This window comes from Dryas octopetala, chromosome 4, assembly GCF_963921425.1.
Source record: "Dryas octopetala chromosome 4, drDryOcto1.1, whole genome shotgun sequence".
Taxonomy (NCBI): domain Eukaryota; kingdom Viridiplantae; phylum Streptophyta; class Magnoliopsida; order Rosales; family Rosaceae; genus Dryas; species Dryas octopetala.
In genome coordinates, this window is record NC_141369.1 from 23,180,246 (window position 1) to 23,203,607 (window position 23,362).

The following is a 23,362-nucleotide window of genomic DNA, read 5'->3' on the forward strand; positions in this document are numbered from 1 at the left end:
AGGCCCTCTGAAATTCAGTCACTGCTGATTTTATGTGAAAAAGCAAGTTACATGCATATTAATTGTCAATTGCCAGCAAAAGCACATACTCAGTATGCTTTTATGACTGATCCATCCTTAGGCCCTCACTCTCCATCTCAAAGCATCCATCCAGGGATGAAACCATTGACTTGTTGGGCATGTGTTGTGGCAGTCATCTGCTGATCTGACCCCACATTGTACCTGTAAATCAAAGTGAATTAATTAATTAAGCACATGAAGCAGAACAATTAATTAATCAAATTTTGGTTACATAAACACAGTTGATGAAGTTACTTAATTAAATCCTTATTACCCTATTTGCAAGGTGGGATTGCACTCTAAAGGCTGGAAGAACCCCTGGGATTGAGTGTGCTGGGTTCCATATGGCAAACTCTGGTCACCACCTTCCCAGGACTGTCGAAGTTGATTTCTTGAGCTGATTTCATCCAACTGTAAAATAAGGAAGTAAAAGCTGAATTTTGTATATTTACATGGTCAACATGCAGTGAGAAAAGAAGGTTGGACCATTACAAATACGATATCAATTAGTTACCTTCATTGTCAAATCTCTGTTCGCTTCTAATAACATTTGTTCCTGTAATTGAAACAGTTAGCTAATTAGTATTGCAAGCTCTACCAAGAAAAATTGATATTATAAGCACATGAAATTGCATTGCCTTCATATCATCAAGACTTAGGCATATAAATGTACCTTGTTCTGAAGGTCAGCAAGCTGGTCAAGCATATACTGGGTCTGCAAATTAAGCCAAGATGGGAATAACAATGTAAAATATTCATCCTACTAAAAAACTAAGGATATCGCTCTGAAGAACATGTAATTCTATATAGTTCTAAGAATTATTGCTATATATATCAGCATGTTAACATGAGCTCATCAAGTTATCATCAACACTTTGTGATACTATATTCTCGGTATCTTTGTACATGCATGTTATATGATGTAATGTTAATTCCTAATTAAATGCATAATAATGTTAATTAAAATGGTTACCTTAGTGGACCTAACTTGCTTCAAGGAGGACTCTAGTTGACGCTCAAGCTGCTCAAGCTCCTTTGTGTTTAATGGACCCAAGTCTTCTCCAAGAAGGTTTCTACAGTACCAAGAGAAAATGATTCATTCATGAACAGGCCGGGTCTACTCTCTGAGTAACAGAACAGTTCATATACTACAAATGTATCCAGAATATCGGTAATGCCATGTTTGATTAAGCCTGTCATTAAATATTTATAAGTAATGCAAGATGTATTATATTTTTTATATTACTTGTTTACCACATCTCTATTAAATGTGAGATAGATCTATCTATACAGATGGATCCTAGAGATATGGTACCAAAAATATGATACAGACAGTTATATGAGATATCCATTATCGAATATAAGAAGTTATCCAACCCACAAATTTCAAGCCATGCCATTGAAATTCCATGGAGACCACAGTCCCATTAACTCACCTTTGAGTTTGTTGTAGGGACTCAAACCTAGCTTTCAGTTTCAAGTATTCACGATAGCTGCTCTGCTTTGACAACAAGATATTAATTGTTAGGCAACTATTAGCCACATCCTAAATGGAAAGTAGCAAATTTTGAACTGTTAGCCATATATGATATACCATATTTAATTATTAGTAAAATCTTCTCGATCTGTGTTGATTTTTTATTTTTGGTCAACATTTTCTCTATGTTGATGAACACTGAAAATTCGTTAAAATATGTAGTAGATACACATAATATAGCAAATTAACTAGCAATATTTAGGAATTACCTCAAGTTCCTTGGCAGGTTTGTTGACTTCTACTGCACCATAGCTGCATTTTTGGTACCTTTCAAGTGTTTTGAGTATGCTAAGTGAAGTGGGAAAGAAAAGAGGGAAAAAAAAAAGACCCATTAGGATACTATTAATGAATATAAGTTTTTAATCAAAAGCTATATGCATGAGAAGAAACTGTATTAAATTTCTTCCTCTTGGTCTACTGTCACATTATCTGCTTTGTACAAATGAGCAGATCGAATTTGCAGACCTTACAATCCTGATGGTTGAAGGCTGGGTTAATATTTTTTTTTTTGGGTCAAAAGGCTGGGTTAATATTTTTTTTTTGCCCACTCAACCGGTGGCTGCTGCTTAAAACAATAATAAAAAGGAAACCTGGCCTGTCCTATACTCCTATATGACACATTAAGTCACACAGCCAAAAATTCACTATTTATTTGATATAAATTAACGTACTCCATACATGTCTTGAGGCAATATAGATTAAAAGATTAATAAGATAGTACATATCATCAGAACAATTAAGCTATATATTTGATTTCCGTGCATTTTCTGAGGCTCCTATATGCAAGAAAAAGAATTTTAACTGTTAAAAGTTTCCAAGACACAATAGTCATTTCTATCAGTATGTAAATGCCTTTGTTGCTTCATGAAAGCAACCAGATGAATTAGTATGGATTTATAACTTGTTCTTTGGAGTATTAATAGAGAGTTAATCTAGTATGTATAAGGAATTACTCTAGTATGAAATATTATAGTACTTATCATGTTGGCCAACTTTTCAACTATTGAACAATCCTTGACCTTGTATATATATATATATATATGAAACATTCATATATAGGAATCTCACAATGATTAGCTAGCACAAGGAATCAAAACATGAGAAATATGCACACGTACCCATGCCAAAACATATTTTCCATGATAATGTTATCTTCGTGGTAACAGTAAATATATGTATATCTTCATGGTAATGTTTTCATGCATGTCAAACATATATGCCATGAGAATTAATGAACATATTTTTTCTAAAACCTTCAAAACTATTGCATAAATTTTTTAAATATTTTAAGATCGAGATTAAAACGAGTAGAGGCTTACATGTGGTTCCGCCACTAATTGGATAATTAATTTGGACCACATATATAGTCAAACAGAAATCTACTTGATTAATAATTTCAAATTACCTAAAATGAGAACATTTTCCTATATCTTCATGTTCTAGTATTAATTTTACATCTTCTTTTTTCATGCATGAAAACAGAAATTCAAAAATCTTATTAAAATAGTTGCCTTCCTGATAGTAGTCCTCGTTTTAGATTAAGCCAAATACAAATATACTTTTAAAAAATTAATGACACGTACAAACAAATTAAACAGATAGCTTGTCTTTGGCCAAAAAAAAAAAAAAACAGATAGCTTGTCATGAGCACTCAAATATATTCTGGAATATCTCTTTCCTTGAACCAAATTTATGCTTCTGCCAACTCTAACTAGTCTTTCTTTTTCATATATAGCATGCAACCAAATAAAAGCTGACTAATTTCCAATTAACCATCAATCTGTGGCTACTACTGGCCAGTACTATATTTGCCATATAGTAGAAAAATATGCATTTCATACTTGTACGTACTTTCTTTTCAAATCTGTAAACTATCTGTTGCATTAAATTTGTTTAATCCACTATATATTCCACTTCTTGGTCATGGTTGGCTAATGAAATTTCGTAGCTACATGTACATAAAATCATTAAATAAATCATCAACCCCACATGTCAAAACCCTAGGATCGATGTTTGTTCCTGAACCCATTCAAAAGTAATACTGCAAACTGTATAATGACCCCAGAAACATTTAGTAATAATTAAAATAGTTGAATTAATCTAGAAAATATATCACAAATCAGTGATCACAACTTTCTTTAAGAAATTTATAATTTAAAGTAAGTCAGAGCTTAGTCCGCTGTGCAATAGATAGATCGATGTTCATTGAGAGATGTGTCAAATGTCTATACGGATTTCAGATGAAAAGAATCACAACAGGGAGCTTTCTCTAGCCATGCCAGAGAACTCTGTGTCCCTAATTCTACGCGAAAAGAAGTGTATATGATGATCGATCATCATGATCTAGCTCTCAGGCTTTTGATATATATTTACACACCATGGAGGCCAACTCTCTCTTTCTCTCAAATTGACACACAGGGTTTGAACTAGTTTGTTTAGAGATAATTTAGTTGACTTTATTTCACCTAATTAAAAATAATTTACTCAAATTTATGAATTTTCAGCAATTCTCAAATTAATCCAGACTTCTAAGAAGACATATATAAGTCATTCTTCTAGATAACGAGAGAAATAAAATCCAAATAAATCAAACGAAAAAAGTGAAGATCTTAATCATTTTAGCTTGAAATATATATATATATATATGTGTGTGTGTGTGCAGCTAGCATATAGGATATATCAGAGAAGTCATTCATATGCATAACCACAGGCAATTTTTTTTATCTTAAGAAAAAAAAAAAAAAGACAATATTTTCTGTCAGGGAAGCCAAACCGGCGAGAAAAAAAAATGTCAGAAAAGCAAACAAAATGGGTATATGAATTTCTGCTTCAGATCCAATAGTGCAGCAAGATTTAGTACACAAAAAATGAAAACAATAACATATGTACACTTTGTGGGTACACAGAATTGGATCAAAACCCAACCTTAATTAGCTAGCTTCATTAATAGATCACAAGAGGAAAAAGTATCTTTTCAGGCGGTAATGGAACTCAGCCTTGTGAAAATAATTAATTAATTAATATTTCCAATATATCATTAAAAATTGAACAAAAAGAGAGAGACAGACTTTGTGAAAGATGCATGCTTGCACTTGTAGAAGCCAAGATCATGTAGATCCCAATGAAACCCATGAAGAAAATCAATAAAACTAGCTAGAGAGGGCATAAAATCAGAGAGTGTGTGTGTGTGTGTGTGTGTGTCAGTGGGTGCTGGTGGGTATGTTGAGTAATTACCTAGAGCTGCTGCAGAACTCATAGAGCTTGCCACGGTTAGAGAAGATGATGAGAGCAACCTCAGCATCACAGAGAATAGAGAGCTCATAGGCTTTCTTGAGAAGCCCATTTCTTCTCTTTGCAAATGTGACTTGCCTGTTTATCTTGTTCTCTATCCTCTTCAGCTCCACTCTTCCCCTCCCCATAATATTATTCTTGGTAAAAAATACTATCCACACCCAACCACACCCTTAATTTCCTTCCCTTTTTTTAATACTATATATATTTCTTTCTTTTTGGGCAATCTAATTATCAAAGCTTTGATCTCCACAATATTTTCTTTGCTTTTATTGTGACTCTTCTCTCTTTGGGTACAAGCTGATCCTCCTTTTCTAGGTCACTACCAAACTGTAACCAAATTTGTGAAAAACAAGAGAAAGTTAGATACTCACCCACTGGAACCCTAAGGAGAGAAATAGAGAGAGAGAGAGAGAGAGAGAGAGAGAGAGAGAGAGAGAGAGAACTTAGTTGTCTTGTAGCTTTGAGTTTGGGTTCTCTATCTTGGCTTTATAACCTCAGGTTCCAATCTACGCCCAGAACTCTGAATGAAAACTTAGGGTTGCTGTTTTTTCTAGTTTCATATAAACCTCTTTTTTCTCTCTTTCCTTTGTACTATTTCTTTGTTTGACAGTTGTACAACCAATCGCAGTATGAGCGCGTGTGGTTTTGTCTATGTATGTATGTCTTCTTTTTTGTCAGAGTCTATGTATGTATGCCTCCATGTCAATTTATTACCGTCTTTGTAATTAAGGACTTTCTGAAACTTGAAAGTGCAATTCATTATTCACGTCTAATGTTAGGTATATTTGTAATAAGTGTGTTCATCTAGCTTATATTAATTATGTTGAATTCAAATGACTCGTCTGTAAGTTTTAGCTTAAGTGAAATTAGGAGGGGAACAAAAATTTGGATAATATGCTCGAGTATTGATGCAGTAAAATAATTCATAATGACTCATCACTCCTTAATTTATCATCTCCAAATATATAAACCAAATTTATTTTCGATAGAGTAAAATTCAAACTTTGAACGTTTGTAATATTGTAGAGAAAAATATCACTAAACTCGTATATAATTTTTTATCATCAATAAATGGTGTCCATGAAATTTAAATTCAAAACATCCTTCTACTAAGAGGAAACTGGATGTCATTATTAATCCAAATGATCATTGGCACATCAATTTAAAAAATGTATTCATTTGCAGCTGGTGGACAGCCCAATTGGAAGGGTTGTAGAGTTTTGTCAATTAAACAGTAAAAGCTAACATAAGGAACATAAATTATGGAAGAAAAAAAATGTTAATAGCTTTATTAAGGGAGGTGATTTTCGCACTCCTCTTTTCTCCATTTGCACTCCTTCTTATTTAGTTAAATGTTTGTATATATTTTTATTATTTATTTTCCACATATACCGTTTAGTTTTTAATTATAGAATGTCACATATGCAACATTAAATCTTACACATTTAATTTTTAAAAATTATCATAATAATATATCTATTTATATAACTCTCTTTTAAAAAGGAAGAAAAACTTATGTAATTCTCTACAATTTTGTTCGTCTTCTTGATATATAGTACATCTAGCTCTCGTTTCTTATTAAGCTATCATGTGAGTTGTGACATTCATTTTTTTAAGGGTTTTTTTCATATTTAGTACCTGAACTTTGACCATTGTCTTAATGTGGTACCTAAACTTTTATTTGTCCCAATTGAGTACCTAAACTTTTATTTTGTGTCTAATAGGTACCAAAATGAATTTCTGTTAAAATTATCAACAAAAGTTAGGGGCAATATAGTCACTTCAAAAAATTTATATTTTATTTTTAATTTTTAATTTTTTTTGTTTGTTGTGTGTTTTTTTTAATAATTTTAAACATATAAAGAAAATAATTAAAATATACTTTGACTATATTGCCCCTAATTTTTATTGACAATTTTAACAAAAATTCATTTTGGTACCTATTAGACACAAAATAAAAGTTTAGGTACTCAATTGGGACAAATAAAAATTTAGGTACCACATTAAGACAAGGGTCAAAATTTAGGTACTAAATATGAAATAAACTCTTTTTTTAAATTCAAATATGCTACAAATTAGTAGTGGTTGCTATGGGAACATTTTTCTTGGCAATGTTAAAAGACCAAAAAATGAGGGAATAGACTAATTGAAAACCCCAATTAATTTCATAACACAAAACCCACCATCAAAAGAAGAAAAAAATACATAGATCATGACCCTCATGAAGAAAAAAAAAATGACAGGTTAAATATTTTCCTAATTAAAGTATAGAATGATGATTGAAAGTACGTACAAGACTGGTTCATATAAATCATGACGTTCATTAAGAAAACGAAAAAAAAATGACAAACTAAATATTTTCCTAATGAAAGTATAGAATGATGATTAAAAGCATGAACAAAACTGGTTCACAAAAGAAAAAAAATGACTTAGAAGGCAAAGAGATGCAATATGAAGGAAGATACAACGAGGGGGAGAGAAAATTACTTTTTTTTTTTAATAACGATGAGAGAATTTAGGAAAAAGTAATCATTACTGAAAAATAATTAAAATAAAAATTCAACAACCATAAAAAGTAGATTTGAAAAAATATATAATAAAAATATATAAAATACATTAAAAAGAAGATGGAGTGCAAACGGAAAAAAGAAGAGTAAGAAAATCACCTCCCTTTATTAAACTTCAATAGCTCTTTTAATCATCATAAAATATAATCATAATATAATTTCTTTATTCTCTTCACAACAAAAAAAATTGCGCTTTTAAGTTTTTAGCTGAATGTTTGTTTGTGAATAGATAATACCACGCGTTATGGTAACGAGTCATTAACACGTTTTTATGTTAATTTCAATTTAATAGACAAAATAAATATATATGGGTTAGTAATTAGTTTACTAATTAGGTATAAGTTTAGTGATACTTTCGATACAATTAATGTTGTAAATGTTCAATATATGTTGAATATTGGTGAGTTTGAAAGTTGTTGACACGTAGTTACACGGCGCATGGTAACTTGTGGTGTTTAATTTTTTAAGTTAAAAAAGCTTTGTATCATTTCTACTGTCCCGAATCTCCTGATATGTATCAGAACGTCGTCACCTACCTTAAAACGGATCTCCACGTGTCAGTGTATCGCTGGCTTAATCTTCCTTTGAGAAAAAATAATTTAAGTAAAACAATTTGTGAGACAAATATGTCCCGCTACATTATAGTTTATTCCCCTACCAAAAAGCATTATACTTTAGCCAAGTTCTTACCACCATACTAATTAATCTAGATTCTCTGTTTCTTTGTATTTTTTATTTATTTTTACTTTCAATTTTGATTTCAGTCTCTCCTTTTTTTGTCACTTAGGAATTTAGGATCACTTTGATATTGTTGTGAGAAAAAACTATGAAGTAAAGTCAGCTGTACAGTAAATCAGTTGAGTGTTTAATAAATTATATTTTCAAAAATACTGTAAGTGCAAAAAATAGTATCAAAGTATTTGATAAATATTAATGTAAAAGTGTTGTGATTGTGTATAATTACTAAAATAAACATGATGCTGAAAGTGTCTTTCACTTATTTGTTTGGGAAAACTAAAATGTTTTTTTATTTATTTTTAAAATTTGTGGCTACAAATTTTTATTAGCATTAATTTTTTTAAGAACAACATTATTAAATAAGTATTCCTATTATTTTTTTAAGTATATTATAATTTTAATTGTACAAATAAAATATCATAATTAATTATCACAATATAAAATATAACTAACAATGGACATATTTTTTAATTTAAAATAAACAAAGAAAAATTATAGAAATCAATAAGGGTAGTATGGGTAAAATAAAATATTCATTGTTATTGTGATTCACTGCATTTTTTAAAAACACCTAGAAACTTGCTTTATGTTTTTGCTATGGGAAGTTGAAAATTGTGGGGGAAAACAGTTTTTTATTTTTTTACCAAACACCAAAACTATTATAGGTGATTGAGAATTGTCATCCACAGCAGCTTTTGACTCCTACACCGTAATCCCAAACGGGAGCCTTAGTCTATGTATTTATTATGTAAAAAATAGCAATGTTTTAAGATAAATTATGAATTGGTCATCAACATCAACTACTTCCTAATCTTATTCCACCGATCCTCATCACTTAGCTAATCTCAAAAGTTTAATTGGTCATCGACTTTAATTTAGGCGGCCTACAGAGTCAACAAGGTTCATAAATTGAATGCTATGGATTAATGTAGTTCTTGTTACTAAGCCATAAATGCCACATTGCTTGGATCAGGGTGCAAAAGATTTTTGCTGATATATGCACAAGGGCAATTAAACTTGTCCTATGGCACTCACTCCATGGGGACAAAAATGTGTACGGGAGCATGGGTAGTTTAGTCATTGACATGATATTGGCATATTGCCATATGAATATAAGTATACAACCCACATGGAGCTAGAATTATCCAATACCAAATCAGGTAAAAAATGGGGCACATATGACATATGTGAATTTTGAGGTACAGCTAGATTAGTTCATTTTTGGAATCAGGAATATTTACAAATCCTCTTCTAATTTTGAGGTCCATAGGTCTCCACTACTCGCTGTCACATTTGGTTGGCCCCCTATAGAAGGGGCAATAATGTCTTTTTATTTTTTGGTCAGAGTGGGAAATAATGTCATGGAAATATCTTTGCCCCATTTTAAAAAGCAAAAAGAAAACAAAGATCTTATCTTCCGTCCGCAAAAATAATTTGATCTTCAAAATGTGTTTCTTATAAAGTTATCAAACAAAATGTTATTTGCATTCTTAACGACCTTTTTACATTCCTCGAATATAAGTGCATGTATAAAAGACCGTGTAAAGCTTATTTTGAAGTGTATCTATTAATTTTTAATATTATAAAATTAATTTATATGTGAGACTTTTTGGTTTAAATACAATATTTCACATAATATATTCCATGGACTATGTGGTGAAAACTGTCAATACATAAAATTTAAGTAGAATTAGATCATGTTTCAATTATTGTCAGAAAAATTACATATTTGATAATTTTGTTATATGACCTGAAAAATATGGAGTATTTTTGTTTTCTTTTTGTTGTAAGAATAATATATGGAACCAATGTATGTATGGAGTTACAGTAATGATAATATTCTTTATAAAAAAAAAAAGAGGGAGAAAAAAAAAGGAGAAAAGAGTAATAGGATGGTTTATTTAAGAGTGCCTGCTCAAATATAAGTAGTAGTGTCTCATAAATTCATATTAGGACTCATTATAAACTTATTTATTTTCACTAAGGGCCGATTTAAAATTGTTGTTGGACAACCAAAAATTGTTGTAAATGACAATTTTAAATTACTCACAATAGTTTTAGTATTTGGTAATAAAACCAAAAGCTGTAGTGCTTTCAAAACTGCAGTGAATGAAAGTTATGGGCCTAATTAATTAAGAAATTTAGTTGCCCAATATATCCTTAACTTTTTATACAAAATAACAAAAAATTATCCCCAGTATTTTTTTGTACCATTCAAATTATAGAGGAGTGCTCTAAAACTAACTAGTTAGCAAATTAATGCAAAGCTAACAATGCTTTTAGGACCACCACATAACTAATCTCATAATCCGAACCGTCAATTATTTAGGTCATACTTCAAAGATCATCATTACAAAAAATTAACTAAATCGGAAATCATTTAATCATCTAATTGAGATCAAATAAATAGACGATTAATGTTTTCGATAAAAGCATATAAATAGTTGTTGTTATAATCAAATGACTAAATAATTTTCGATTTTAGAGATTTTTTACAGTGATGATCTTTGAAGTAAGGTCTAAAAAATAGACGGTTCATATTTTGAAATTATATTGTGCGGTGGGCCCAACATGGTGGTTAACTTTGTATTAACTTACTAATTAGTTAGTTTTAGAGCATTCTTGTAAAATTATAATATACCTACAAAAATAATATGCATATTTATTTATAAAAAAATTTAGCAATTTTAATGTTAATATAAACTTGTAGATCAAAAATTATAAACATGTAAAAGCCCAGTCTTTTTTACCAAGCAAATAAGCCAAAAAACTTTCAGCATCATGCATATTTTAGTATTTATAAAAAGCAACAACAGTTTTACAGCAAAATTTACCAAACGCATTAATACTATTTTTTACACTCACAACACTTTTAAAAATATAATTTATCAAATACTCAATTATTTTATTTTACAGCTGATTTTATTTTACAATAATTTTTTTTCATAGCAATACGAAATTAATAAAATACTAACATGTACGCTACTATATTATTAAGAATCTAAATTTAGGATATAACTTTAAAATATAAATTTAAGATATAAATTTAGAATCATTACATTATTATTTCTTGAGCCACATTTCGTGAAAGAAGCGTCATCACAATTATTCAGTGGGTCCCACCTATACTATTCCTTTTAAGTGTATCATGCAATATCTGAATGATTTGACCTCTTCCTCCAAAAGCATACATATATATATATATCATATAGGTATATATATCATATAGGTCCATCATATTGTCACAACCTGGAATCCTAATAAGCATCAAGCCGATTGAAGAAGATATTGGTGATATTATGTATGATAGATAAACAATTAATGACAGCTGATTAAAGTTAATTACCCCTACCCTCATGTTACTCCATAGTCACTTTAGTCAAAATATTTTTAAGAACAATAACAGTTATCAATTAACTTATAGTCCTCTGATATTCTTTCTGCGATGCCGAAGAATTTTCAATTTCAAATCCGCTGAAATCAAAATTGAAATAACAGTAAGTACTTCTAATAATATGAATTTTTATAATAATTAAAAATTTAAATATAAAAAAAATATGAGAAAAGAAGAAGAGTTGGTAAGACTTAAGAGGCAGTGTTGCACCCAAGACAAAAACATTTTAGCAACTTAATCCAGTTAAACACGTGTTTCCATAGGAAGCCCGTCTTATGTTCCGAGCATTTTCCAAGGCCCAAAGTGACTGCTGGAGTGTCAAAACAGCACTGTTCTAAGTAACGTGTCGCGCAGCGATTGGGGGGCAGAATCGTGAAAGGTGACGCAGGCAGACGATTGATGGCGAAACCTTGGGACAGCGTCCGTACGCTCTCAACGGGGTTTACCAGAACAGTGAAATGACCAAAAAAGAACTGTGAACTGCCCTGCACATACACGTGTCCACAAACCAGAGCGGCAGAACAGACTGCTGGATGTTATCGCTGTCGACGTCCTGTCGGACGCGTGCTGGAAAAGCTAAAGGTCTTGTATGCCCATCGTTGATTATGCTTTTTGATTATGGTAATTATGACTTTCTAAGATTTTTTTTTTTTTTTTTTTTGTCAGGGATGACTTTCTAAGATTATAAAAAGTCCAATAGTATTCATTTATTTCAGGGGCAACATTGTAATCTCTATTCACCTATATTTTCCACTCTTATCTATTTTTTTTAACATCTAATTGGCTATCCAACCATTGCGGGGTGGGTCTGGTGGTGTCATAAGATTTGTTTGGCCTGGCAATGGAAGTAAGGTTGTAGATTTTTATTTTTTTTAATATTGTATTTGATGTAATTTAATTCCAAAATAGAATTTGTAATAAAAAATGATCAAAAGTATATAAGACAAGTAAGATGAAGTATGACAATAGAAACTCTCTATTACACATTTACACCCAAAAAAGAAGAAACACTATTATTTTCTCTTTATCTCCATTATTTTGGACATAAAGGAGTATGTCCTTTTGTTGTATCTTTTTTTTTTTTTGGTCACTGTCCTTTTTTTGTTTCAAAATAGAGGATATCCTTCTCCTTTTGCAATTTTTTTTTTTCTTTAAGTAAAAAATGTAAAATGAATTCATCTTGACCTCATTGAGCTTAGCTTTCCAGGGCCTTATAGTTTTTTTTTTTTTTTTTAAACCAGTCTATTTAATGTAAATCAATCATGGGTTCTTTCCTTATAATTTATGGACAATGTAATGTAACCAAAGTGTTTAGAAATAAACATGTAATTGTGTTCCAAATAAGCAAATCAATATTACATTTGAACTCTGATTTTCGCAGCTTTCTCCTACCAAGTGTGCAAGTATCTTCTAATATGAGAAAGGTATATTTTCTTGCAAAAGTTAACCATTATTTATGCCAATGGTGTCCCCATAGTGGCCCATATATCCAATCAGCCACAACAAGAAGAAGATTATCATCACAGTAAATAGGCCCATGACTCCATTGCTGGCTGTTCCAGGCATCAATAGGCAATAGAAGCTGGTTCATGGTGCCTTGTTACTTCGCAACATCTCTGCATTAGTATAGGTCCCCTCATTACCAATGAGATTGATTCCCCCCACTAACAAAATAATGCTGTGCTTTAATGGCTATTGCTCTATAGCCTCTATGTGTCTGTGTGTGTACTAAAGTTCAATTTTCATAAAACTTGTAAAGGCATTTCTAAAAGCAGAGCCAACCCCCCAAGAAAAGAAAAAACATGGTTACTGTCAGCGTACAAAAACAGATATCATAGAAGTGAAATTGGTTTTCACTTACCATGGTAGTATGGAAATCACTACTAATTTTGATTTTACCTTTTCTATTTCTTCCAAATAATGCTCACAAACATGCACTATCCATAATCTATATACTGTAAAGTTTGTATGCGCACTCCCTACCACATGGATAACGCGTGCTTACCTGGAATCCATTCAAAGACAATCTTCCTACCAATTTCAAGGGTATATATGCTTTCACTCTGAGCTGCTATCTTTGGAAAAAAGCTTATTTCCTAGGACTCCAATAAGAGCCACTAACTGATCTCGATACCTCTTCCAACAGGTTGCAATGTACTAACTAATTTTGCACAAATATCCAAAGAATGTGATCTACCATTTGGTCTTACAACAACACATCTTACAGCCTATAGTTCAGGAGATGTTTGAATGTTTCCTTCCTCAAAGGTAAAACGATGGTGGTTGGGGAATGAACATAGAGACATACGATGCCCCTTCTCATCGAAACCCAACTTAACTAGGAAACTCTTTTATTTTCTAAAGCATGGTACAGAAGGAACACCTTCAGCAAATGTAAGCACAACTCACAAAGGGGATGTGTTACATTTGACCCTTAGATGAATTCTATGTATGGACCTTTAACTTCTTGCATATAACATATGCCCCCCTACTTGATTTTCTTGCCCCGTACTGATCAACAAGGGACCGTAGGGGTATCAAATCAAATTCAAGCATAAACATTACATCAGATTTATCAAGGATGAATATTCCATGAAAGGGAGAAACGACGTAGGAGTCAAAACTGCCTCAATTGGGAGGTTCATCTGGCTAGGTAACAGGTAATAGCTAGAAGCAGTATAAGGAAAATTAAATCAAAGTCTATAGAATTGACATGGTTAGCAAATTATCCATTTCAACACAAACAACTAGCACACTCTGTACATTCTCTGTGATGCCAAAATATAAAGTAGATTTACTATGTATACGTAATACATAAGAACCACTACATCTGTACTGTCTAAAGTGGGTTCATAAAATTCTTTGCCCTATATCATTGGTCCAAACTAAACATGTACCATGCTGTAGAAGAAGAAAGCTTGGAAATTGATTAATCTTGCAAGAGAGCACAACTAGCAGAAGAAAATTTTAATTTACATGACTTGAAGACAGTCAAGCAGATGATGTTTTAGAGCAATCAGGGCAGCAAAAATGGCCTTTAGCTTGACAGTTGGTGCAAGCAATGGATCTTACTTTTGATTCACTCGCCCCAAGAGATTCATACAAGTCATCAATAAGATTTAAACCAAGTAGTCCACCTTCTTTGATGAATCCAACTCCTCTGCATTTTGAGCATGCTATCATCCTCAGATTGCCACATCTCTTGCACATTCCCAAAGAACTGAATATTCAAAGGGTGCATATAAAGCACACATGAATCAGAATGCACAAATACATCTCATTACATTGAATGATTTCAAGATAAATGCAACAAGTATAGAATTACAAAATAGACTAAATCCCACAATTAAGCGACAAAATCAATAATATGTAAAGTAGTTCAGTAACATGTAGAGCTCAAAATAAACCATTATCAAGAAGTTGCTAAGATACTACTGGATGGTACATTTGCTCATTATTTTTTCACCGTAATGATTCTAATGAACATGTTTAGAAGTGCTCCACATTCAAAATCTTGGACTTTATTGAATTGACAGTTCTCTTTATATTTGATTATTACCCTCTACCCTCTCTACACCTAGTGCCCACATGGAAAGTTTTATTACAAGGCTACCTATGCAATTCTCTGAAACTAATGCTGAAGCTGAGGAAGATAATGGAACTGGCATTAACTCAAACACTAGAAATACAACCTTCTAATGAATAATTTTGAAATGGGTATTACCTGCGCTGAGAGGCAGAGATGAAAGCGTCGACCTTTGGGGCAGCAATGGTGGCGCAGAGAAGCAGAGTCCCAACTCCAAAACCCGCCAGCTCGCTTGCCGTTATGTTATCCATCTGCTTCTTGTTTGTTCTCTGGTTCCGCTGTCCTCTCTCAATCGCAGAATTACTGATAAACCACCTTATCTGTTCCAAACTCGTTTGGGTGAGCAGACTCAATAGTTTTAAACTATTATTGTGGATTTCATTATCAGCAATGGCCTATTAGCTCAGCTGGTTAGAGCGTCGTGCTAATAACGCGAAGGTCGCAGGTTCGAGACCTGCATGGGCCAATTTTTTTTATTTCTGTTTGGGTCAATACGTTTGGGCCTGGGCTTGTGTTAAAACAATTAAGGGCTCGTTTGGTACTGCTTTTAAAATTGTCAAAAACGCTTTCAAATTAGTAAAAGCACTTTTGATAGCGTTTGGCAAAAATAATTAGAAGTGCTTTTGAGTTATAAAAGCACTTCTAAGGGGTTTTTTGAGAAGCACCTGACAGGTGCTTTCTCAAGAAGCACTTTCAAGTGCTTTTGCATAAATAATTTAGAAGTTTTATAAAAATTTATATGTGCTTCTTAACATAAGCGCTTCTGATAAAAGCGCTACTAAATAAAAGTGCTTCTAAAAAGCAGTGCCAAACGGGCCCTAAGTCCTTAACGGGGTGATCTTCACAGCCCAAGTCCCTTCTCGCAGTTGGGTCAAACAAGAACTTATCTTTTTTTTTTTGGTGAGGCTAGTCCGACCACCCTTATATACTAAGTTGACCGCCTTAAAATATTCGTTCCCAAATCTCCCTATTTTACCCCTCCAACCCATAACAATCACCCTTCCCCTGCATCTTATCTCTCTCTTCTTTCTTATCTTTCTCTTTTCTCTCTCTCTTCTCAGGTTTGGGGGATTGGGTGGAAATATATGGGATTAGGCGGGTCTAGGGGGTTGATTTGGGGCTGGGGGCTTGATTTAGGGATGGGTGGGGGCTAGGTCGGGGTTGGGGGTTCAGGGGGACTTGGGCTGGGTGGGGGCGAGGCTTGGGGAGAAGATAGAAGAGGAGGTGGCAGGGGATGGGAGATTGAGGAGAGGGTGGCAATTGTAGTGGCTGGGATGGCGGCGTCGGCGGCTGGGAAGGGTGGCTGAGTTGGTGGGGTGGAATTAGTATTATCCCTAAAATAATTTTTATGGTAGTCGGAATAGTCTCACTTTTTTTTTTTTTTTTCTGTTTATCTAATTGTGTTTAAAACCTAATTAAATTAGTGTTTTGAAGTTGTAACACTTGCAATGAATTCTTCATTATTGATTTGGCCCCATAATAATTATGAATATGTGAATTTTCTAGTACTATAGCACTAAGTCTTCCAGTACAGTAATCCATTGATTCAAAGTTGATGTACAATAATAGTTTTGGGTTTGAAGCTAGGGAAAATTGTTGTATGTGATCGTATTACCACGTGACATAATGACGTGGTGTTACCAATTCACTTAAATTATAACACATGTACGATTTTCAGAGTATTTTCTAGAGTTTATGATTTATAAATTAATTATTATACATGTATTATAATTTCAGTAGATTGGTAACACCACGTGGCAGAGTCACACACAATAATTTCTTCATTTGAAGGATCAAAGCTAGCCAATTAATTGCGATGGCCGATGGATGATATAGGGTATGTACCATCTAACTTGTAGTCTTCTATATTGCTATACATCCACCAAAAGATCTAGATCTATTTGTAAATTGGCCCTATGGATCGATCCCATATATATACATATATAAAACACATTTACATTTGATTATGATTCATTCTGATCACTATCTCTTAACCAAATATTGTGAATAATTAATTTAAAATTTAAGAAGCTGTGGAGGAAAACAACCATTTGCAAGTTTGCATGCATGTTTGATCTATCAATGCATGGATAAAAAAAAAAATTGCAAAAAAGGCAATGACACATACACCATACTATATTAAAAGTAAAAAAAAAAAATTGTGCATGGGGCAGAACCATTTTTAATTTAATTTTATTGAAGTTCAGCCAAAAGACGGGAGTACATATAGTCGACAAACAATGGACGTTGCCACGTTGGAGCACTCAATATGTGGTTGAACCATTTTCAGGGTTTTTTTTTTTTTGGCCAGGAACATTTTCAGGGGTAATTGATTTAATGCTAATTAATTGTAGAAAATCGTGTATCCTATCATCATGATTCATGATCGGTGCTGCTATGTACTAATGAGTGGACACGTCTCTTTCTCCTTGATGCATTGATGCATTGATCCATCGATCAATGAGTAGTACTTGTGGCCTTAGCTAGCAACCTCCTGTCAATCATCGATCTCATGCCCTCTGCAGTCATGATCATCTGCAACACTTTCAACTAAGGGGACAACAATCTGACAATCTCCTAGCTAGCTAGCTAGCCTTGCTCATATATTTGACTGCTCACTTGACTCACTTGGCCACTTTAAAAGTCATTACCAGGCACGACAGGGAAATTAATTAGTTCAAAACATGTATAAAACCATTTTGATTTTTTAATTTCTTTATGAAAATCTTTGAAAGTTGATCGATTGGCACACAGTATGGAGGTTTGATTGATGAAAATTAAGCATATATCTTGTAAATTTGTAACATAGAAGAACATGATCAGGGCACATTAATCAACTGACTCAGAATTTGAATTTGCATTGTATATAGCTTGCAATTCAAATCCAAATAATAAGTATACATGCACGTACACTAAACCAACATACATAGCTACTTAACATCATACATTAAAATCAAAGCAATAGATAATAAATCACGATCACGAGCTAGCCTTGTTAATTACTAATTAGAATATGTGGCCTCCATTTCCATTATAGAAGTCGTCGTTATTAGAAGATAAAGGTCTACCTTCATTGTGCATGCCTATGATCCTGTTGTTTCAGTAGTGACTAATTGTGTGATCCATGCATGTGCGACCCTGTAGAGGACGATCATCATCATCCAGGTTCCAGAGGCAGCCCCATAACCCATCTTCATCTCCATTACTAATGATATCTGACCAATATTCTATACCATGGTATTGGTTGTTCAACACAGGAAAACAGCATTGGACTCGGTCCTCTTCCAAGGTAACAACCATATTCTCATCTTGCCTTGCTTCTGTCTCATCATGATGATGAGTCATTTCTCCTAGTTTGTTGCTGCTGGCCTCCACATGTGGTGCTACTGTGGGTGATCTTATCATGTTCATGTTTTCTTCATCCTTCTCAGCTAGTTGTTGTATTTGAGCTGCTTTTCGTTTTTCTTGCTGAATCTGATGGTGAGTAGATTTCTCTGCTTTCTTTTTGAAATGGGTTCTCCAGAAGTTCTTTATCTCATTGTCTGTTCTCCCAGGCAAGTATCTTGCAATGGTAGACCATCTGCATATATGTAATATTATATTTATTGCTCAGAATTCTAAGATCAATAATTATTAGCGAATGTCAACAATTCCGTTGTCGTCCAGCGGTTAGGATATCTGGCTTTCACCCAGGAGACCCGGGTTCGATTCCCGGCAACGGAACTTTTTTTTTATACCCCAAAAAGAAAAATTTAATTAATTTAATCCATCTTCATGTATGTACTTACTTACTTGTTACCCCATAAAGCATGCAATTCAATGATGAAGCCTTCCTCTTGAGGTGTTATAGGACCTCTCTTTAGTCCAGGCCTAAGATAATTCACCCATCTAAGCCTGCAACTTTTCCCATTCCTCTTCAAACCTGCAAAATTTATTAACCCATCTCAGCATCTACAAAATGAAGTTAATTAAGACTCCAAAAATGAAGTAATTATATGCATGCTTAATAGTAATTATAGATATACCTGCACACCTAGCCACAGAACTCCATCTTCCCTCTCCATTTAAGTTCACATATTCACTTAGCAGCTTATCCTCCTCAGGAGTCCAAGGACCCTTCCTCCACCCTTGTTCTGCAGCACCCCAACCCATCATTGCTACCATGATCTTTAATAAATATATATCTCACTTTCAATTGATCACTACCTTGCTAATTGTCTAGCTCTCTGTTGTATTGTAATTTTATTTGTAGGACTCACACTTTGCACAATATGCATGCATGGTTACTCCCTTTATATATACATATGATATTCTCTCCCTCTCAATCAGTGACCAGCTAGCTTTACTTCAATGTTTTATTTTATTTAATATGTACCCTGATGATCGATGATGATGATCTCAGTAGCTAGCACTGGTCAAAATCCAAGATCTTTGAATCGAATCTGAAATCTCTGCTTGAGTCTCTTCCTGAAGTTGACCCTTCCATCTACAAATCTGACTCCAAGTGTTCCAACATGCTGCTGACCACGTCAATATATATTTTCAACCAATCACACCACAACAACTGTGTCGTCCTCAAACTCCTAGTCACCGTACCAGATGACATCAGTGCCAATATTCCTTAAAATAACACAAACCCACATTGTCTCTCATAATCAACAACAGTGAAATTAAGCATATCTTAGTTTAATTTAGCTGAAATAAAAAAGCTAGTGGGTAGTTGGTGTCTCCTTGAAAAGGGCTTTTGGTCCAATGCGTTTGCAACATATGTGATACAAGCATTGCATGCTTTATTTACACTGTTTATGGTTTAATAACCTCTAATTTTTTAAGCAAAGAGAAGGTTCTAGGATGCTATATAGGGTAATGGGGCATATAAAGTTTTGGAAGGAGGGGATGACTCTGATGAGTCACCTCTCCTACACCTGGCCTTTGGGCTTTATCTATAAGTAGCTTATTAGGAAAGTTAGAACCTGTTTAATTGGTTTTAACTTTTAAGTCATTTTTTAATGAGTGCTTGCCCATATATAGGTATTGATGGTAATAGAAACTATATAGTAAAGAGTTCAAGATCTTGTAAAGCTTGCTTAAAGATTACAGAGTATGAAATATATGCTTGGATTTGATGGGGCCAAAAAGAAGGTATATATAAAGTGTTGTAGTTGTTCTCTAATCGATTGATTAATTATTGACCAGCGTATAGATTTTTGACAAACAAGTGCTAAACTTTTGGTCCTCCAAACCTTTGAGTGATATAATTACTTCAGCAATGACCATGAACCCGGACAACTTTATTTTGGAGAAGCTTGGAACTATATGTCCCTATCATTCTAAACATTTTAACATATTTTGTGCATCTTTCAGAGGAGACATTTCAAATTAATTAACCAACTCCTCCATCATCTATATGATATGCTTCTGCTCATTAAATGTAGATGATATATATATTATATGGCTTCTAGAAGGATCTGGTTATGGCATATCTGTGTTGAGAGTAATGTGAAGCAATGTCCCACATCGGAAAACTGTCTTGGGCCTCTCCACCCATTACCAATTGGTTTTGGGTTGGATGCTCTAATTCTATCATGGTATCAGAGCTTGGTTATCCGCGTGTAAGGTCCAACGGCCACACATGCTCTCACGTCACCCAATACAATTTGTTCACGTGTAAGGCTCAAAATATCGCCACACGTGCGGGGGCGTGTTGAGAGTAATGTGAAGCAATCACTACAAGAAAAACCTTAATAGACATCACTACATAGATATCAGTTTTAACGTAATCGATATTGTAAAAATTTTTAATATCAGTTAGATTTTTAGTTTTTTAAAATTGATATCTAAACACGTTTATATATCGTCATGTTATAAATCTGATATCTAAAGTTTTGAGTATAAGTTACTGTTACGTAAAAAACTGATATCTAATTGTCATAACTGATATCTAAACCCTAAACTAATATAAAGAAAAAGGCGCTCGTTACTGTTCACTCTAAGTTTATTTTTTTTCCCACGTACCTTCTAACTTCATACCCCATATATCCCTCAACACTCTCACTCTCACTCAACCACAAACCCTCACTGAACCCCCAGACCAGAATCCATGAGGTCTCTACCTCATCGATCCTACTTCTCAAAAATTCCCAAAGGCTTGAGAACTCTTCACTCGCAGACACATTCACTCAGACTCCATCAGACAAAACTCAGGTCCTTCCCTCTCACCCTCGCTCATTGAGACCAAACTCAGATCGACCAAACTCTCCTTCGATCTCTCTATCTCTCTTTTCTCTTCCTCCTAAACACGATTCACTCATCCAAAATTGCAAAACCCCCAAATTCTAGGGTTTCACTTTCTCTCTCTGATGGAAGGCAACGACAAGACCTCGGGACCAATGATACGAGATCTATCACCCATCGTCCAACACCCATCGCCTAGGGTTTCACTTTCTCTCTCTGATGGAAGGCAACGACGAGACCTCGGGACCAATGATACGAGATCTATCACCCATCGTCCAACACCCATCGCCTAGTATCCATCGTCTAGCTTTTTGTGTAACACCTATCCAACTCCGACTTTGTTCTCCGAGAGCTCTCTCAGGTACTCTCTCTCGCTCTTGCTTTTTGTGTTTTTTATTCACCTTGTTTGCTTGCTATACTCTTCCTTCGGAAGCCTGATTTTCTCTATTATTTTTAGAAATTTTGGTTGAATTTAGACAAATTTAGGCCCCGTTTGGGAATCAGCATTTCAACCTCTGCGTTCTGTTACTGCTCTGCAAGGTAAGCTAGGCCTTGCTCATGGAGTAATGGTCTTCTTCTTCTTCCTCCTTCTCTCGCCATTTTTTACAGCTTGTTTCAGCTTAAATGTTTCTGGGTATCTTGATTTATTAAGGTAACTTTGGAGAATGGAGAGCGGCTTCGAGACCCTGATCTCCATTAACGACCTTTCTCATCAAACTGACCAGTCTGCCATGGACCTGGGATCTGGAAAATTCGGGTATTCATAATTCATTCGTTTCTAATTTTCAATTTTTTTTTGCTTTTTTCGGAAAACAAAGATTGGTTTTTGAACTGATTTTTATGACTAATTTTGGTTGGTGAAATATATTTGAAGGTGCACGCATTATAGAAGGAGATGCAAGATCAGAGCACCATGTTGTGATGAGATTTTCGATTGCAGGCATTGCCATAACGAATCCAAAGTCAGTTTTTGCTATTGGGTTTTTATTTAACTTTGATTAGCAATAATAATATTTACAACTCAGCATCTTATAATTTGGGTGGATTTTTTTTTTTTTTTAGCAGAATTCAATGGAAGTTGATCCTCTTGATCGCCATGACCTTCCTCGCCATGATCTGAAAAGGGTTAGCTGCTTTTACTGTCTCTCTCACTTGCTTTTTAAGTTTGTATGATTTTTAGCTATAAGATTAATACGCAGCCAGCTGTAGAAGTCTTTAAAAGGAATGGGAAATAGAATTAAAAATTATGACGTACCTTTCATTTTCACAAGTAGATTTGATTTTATCTGGGTTTTGCTGGATATGAATTTCCTTAGATTTACTTTCCTTTAACTCTCCTAATGTGAATGTTAAAGGGTTCAAATCAAAAGATGCAAACTTTATGGATAAGGTTCAGCATCTTTCTTTTCTTTCTCTGTGGAATACTTGGACCTATTATGCCAACTTGTATTAGTCCTTTTCTTTTCTTTCCTTTTTTTTTTTTTCCATCTTCCTGACCTTCTTCTTCTTCTTTTTTCCATGGTCATCTGCTCCTTGTGCAACACAGAACAAGATGTAAGCCTTCTTTTTAAAAATTCTGATAATAGTAACAGTAATTATAATTCAAGGATGGTGTTAATGACTACTGAAGTTCTGATATTCATTCAGGTCCAACAGCACTGTACTCAATGTGGGGTTTGCATGGGAAACTATTTTTGCTCCAAATGCAAGTTTTTTGATGACGATGTAAGCTTCTGAGTTCTTGTTTATGAAAAAAAGAGAGCTTATTGAGTTCAGCTTATCTCATATATATAAAGCCCTGTTTTTAGTTCATTTGTTTTGGAAATCCATTTTATTTTGCTAGGTTTCAAAAAATCAGTACCATTGTGACAAATGTGGTATCTGCAGGTTAAACTCTTTCTGCACTTTTTCGTTGTTCCTTTTTATTATTGTTTGCCTGTTTTTTTTACTTT

General features: G+C 33.7%; 3 protein-coding genes, 1 long non-coding RNA gene and 2 other non-coding genes across 8 annotated transcripts; 3 read left to right on the top strand and 3 right to left on the bottom strand.

The window, feature by feature from the left end:
- Window positions 1–137: 137 nt before the first annotated feature.
- LOC147288424 (agamous-like MADS-box protein MADS2) lies at window positions 138–5,016 on the bottom strand. 3 transcript variants are annotated; one of them, XM_086240260.1, is made up of 8 exons: window positions 4,832–5,016; window positions 1,807–1,885; window positions 1,497–1,558; window positions 1,034–1,133; window positions 734–775; window positions 575–616; window positions 335–471; window positions 138–222 (listed from the first exon to the last, which is right to left on the bottom strand). In XM_086240260.1, the coding sequence occupies exons 1-8, from the start codon at window positions 5,014–5,016 to the stop codon at window positions 138–140; spliced, it is 732 nt and encodes a 243-aa protein (XP_086096386.1). The 3 variants fall into 3 exon arrangements, with proteins under 3 accessions (XP_086096386.1, XP_086096384.1, XP_086096385.1); XM_086240258.1 differs by having other exon boundaries at window positions 138–234; XM_086240259.1 differs by having other exon boundaries at window positions 1,497–1,561.
- Window positions 5,017–14,364: 9,348 nt separating this feature from the next.
- On the bottom strand, window positions 14,365–15,487 carry LOC147288425 (chaperone). The gene is made up of 2 exons (XM_086242217.1): window positions 15,315–15,487; window positions 14,365–14,810 (listed from the first exon to the last, which is right to left on the bottom strand). Exons 1-2 carry the CDS (start codon window positions 15,425–15,427, stop codon window positions 14,582–14,584), a joined length of 342 nt encoding a protein of 113 aa, XP_086098343.1. The 5' UTR covers window positions 15,428–15,487; the 3' UTR covers window positions 14,365–14,581.
- Window positions 15,488–15,568: 81 nt separating this feature from the next.
- On the top strand, window positions 15,569–15,642 carry TRNAI-AAU (transfer RNA isoleucine (anticodon AAU)). Its single transcript has one exon. It is a non-coding gene; the product is annotated as a tRNA-Ile (tRNA).
- A 2,633-nt stretch (window positions 15,643–18,275) lies between these two features.
- Window positions 18,276–19,340, bottom strand: LOC147288427 (uncharacterized). Its single transcript, XM_086241010.1, has 3 exons — window positions 19,202–19,340; window positions 18,969–19,098; window positions 18,276–18,756 (listed from the first exon to the last, which is right to left on the bottom strand). The coding sequence occupies exons 1-3, from the start codon at window positions 19,338–19,340 to the stop codon at window positions 18,276–18,278; spliced, it is 750 nt and encodes a 249-aa protein (XP_086097136.1).
- On the top strand, window positions 18,828–18,899 carry TRNAE-UUC (transfer RNA glutamic acid (anticodon UUC)). The gene has a single exon. It is a non-coding gene; the product is annotated as a tRNA-Glu (tRNA).
- A 2,616-nt stretch (window positions 19,341–21,956) lies between the features above and the next one.
- Window positions 21,957–22,603, top strand: LOC147288429 (uncharacterized). Its single transcript, XR_015121656.1, has 3 exons — window positions 21,957–22,167; window positions 22,285–22,372; window positions 22,476–22,603. It is a non-coding gene; the product is annotated as an uncharacterized LOC147288429 (long non-coding RNA).
- Window positions 22,604–23,362: the final 759 nt, after the last annotated feature.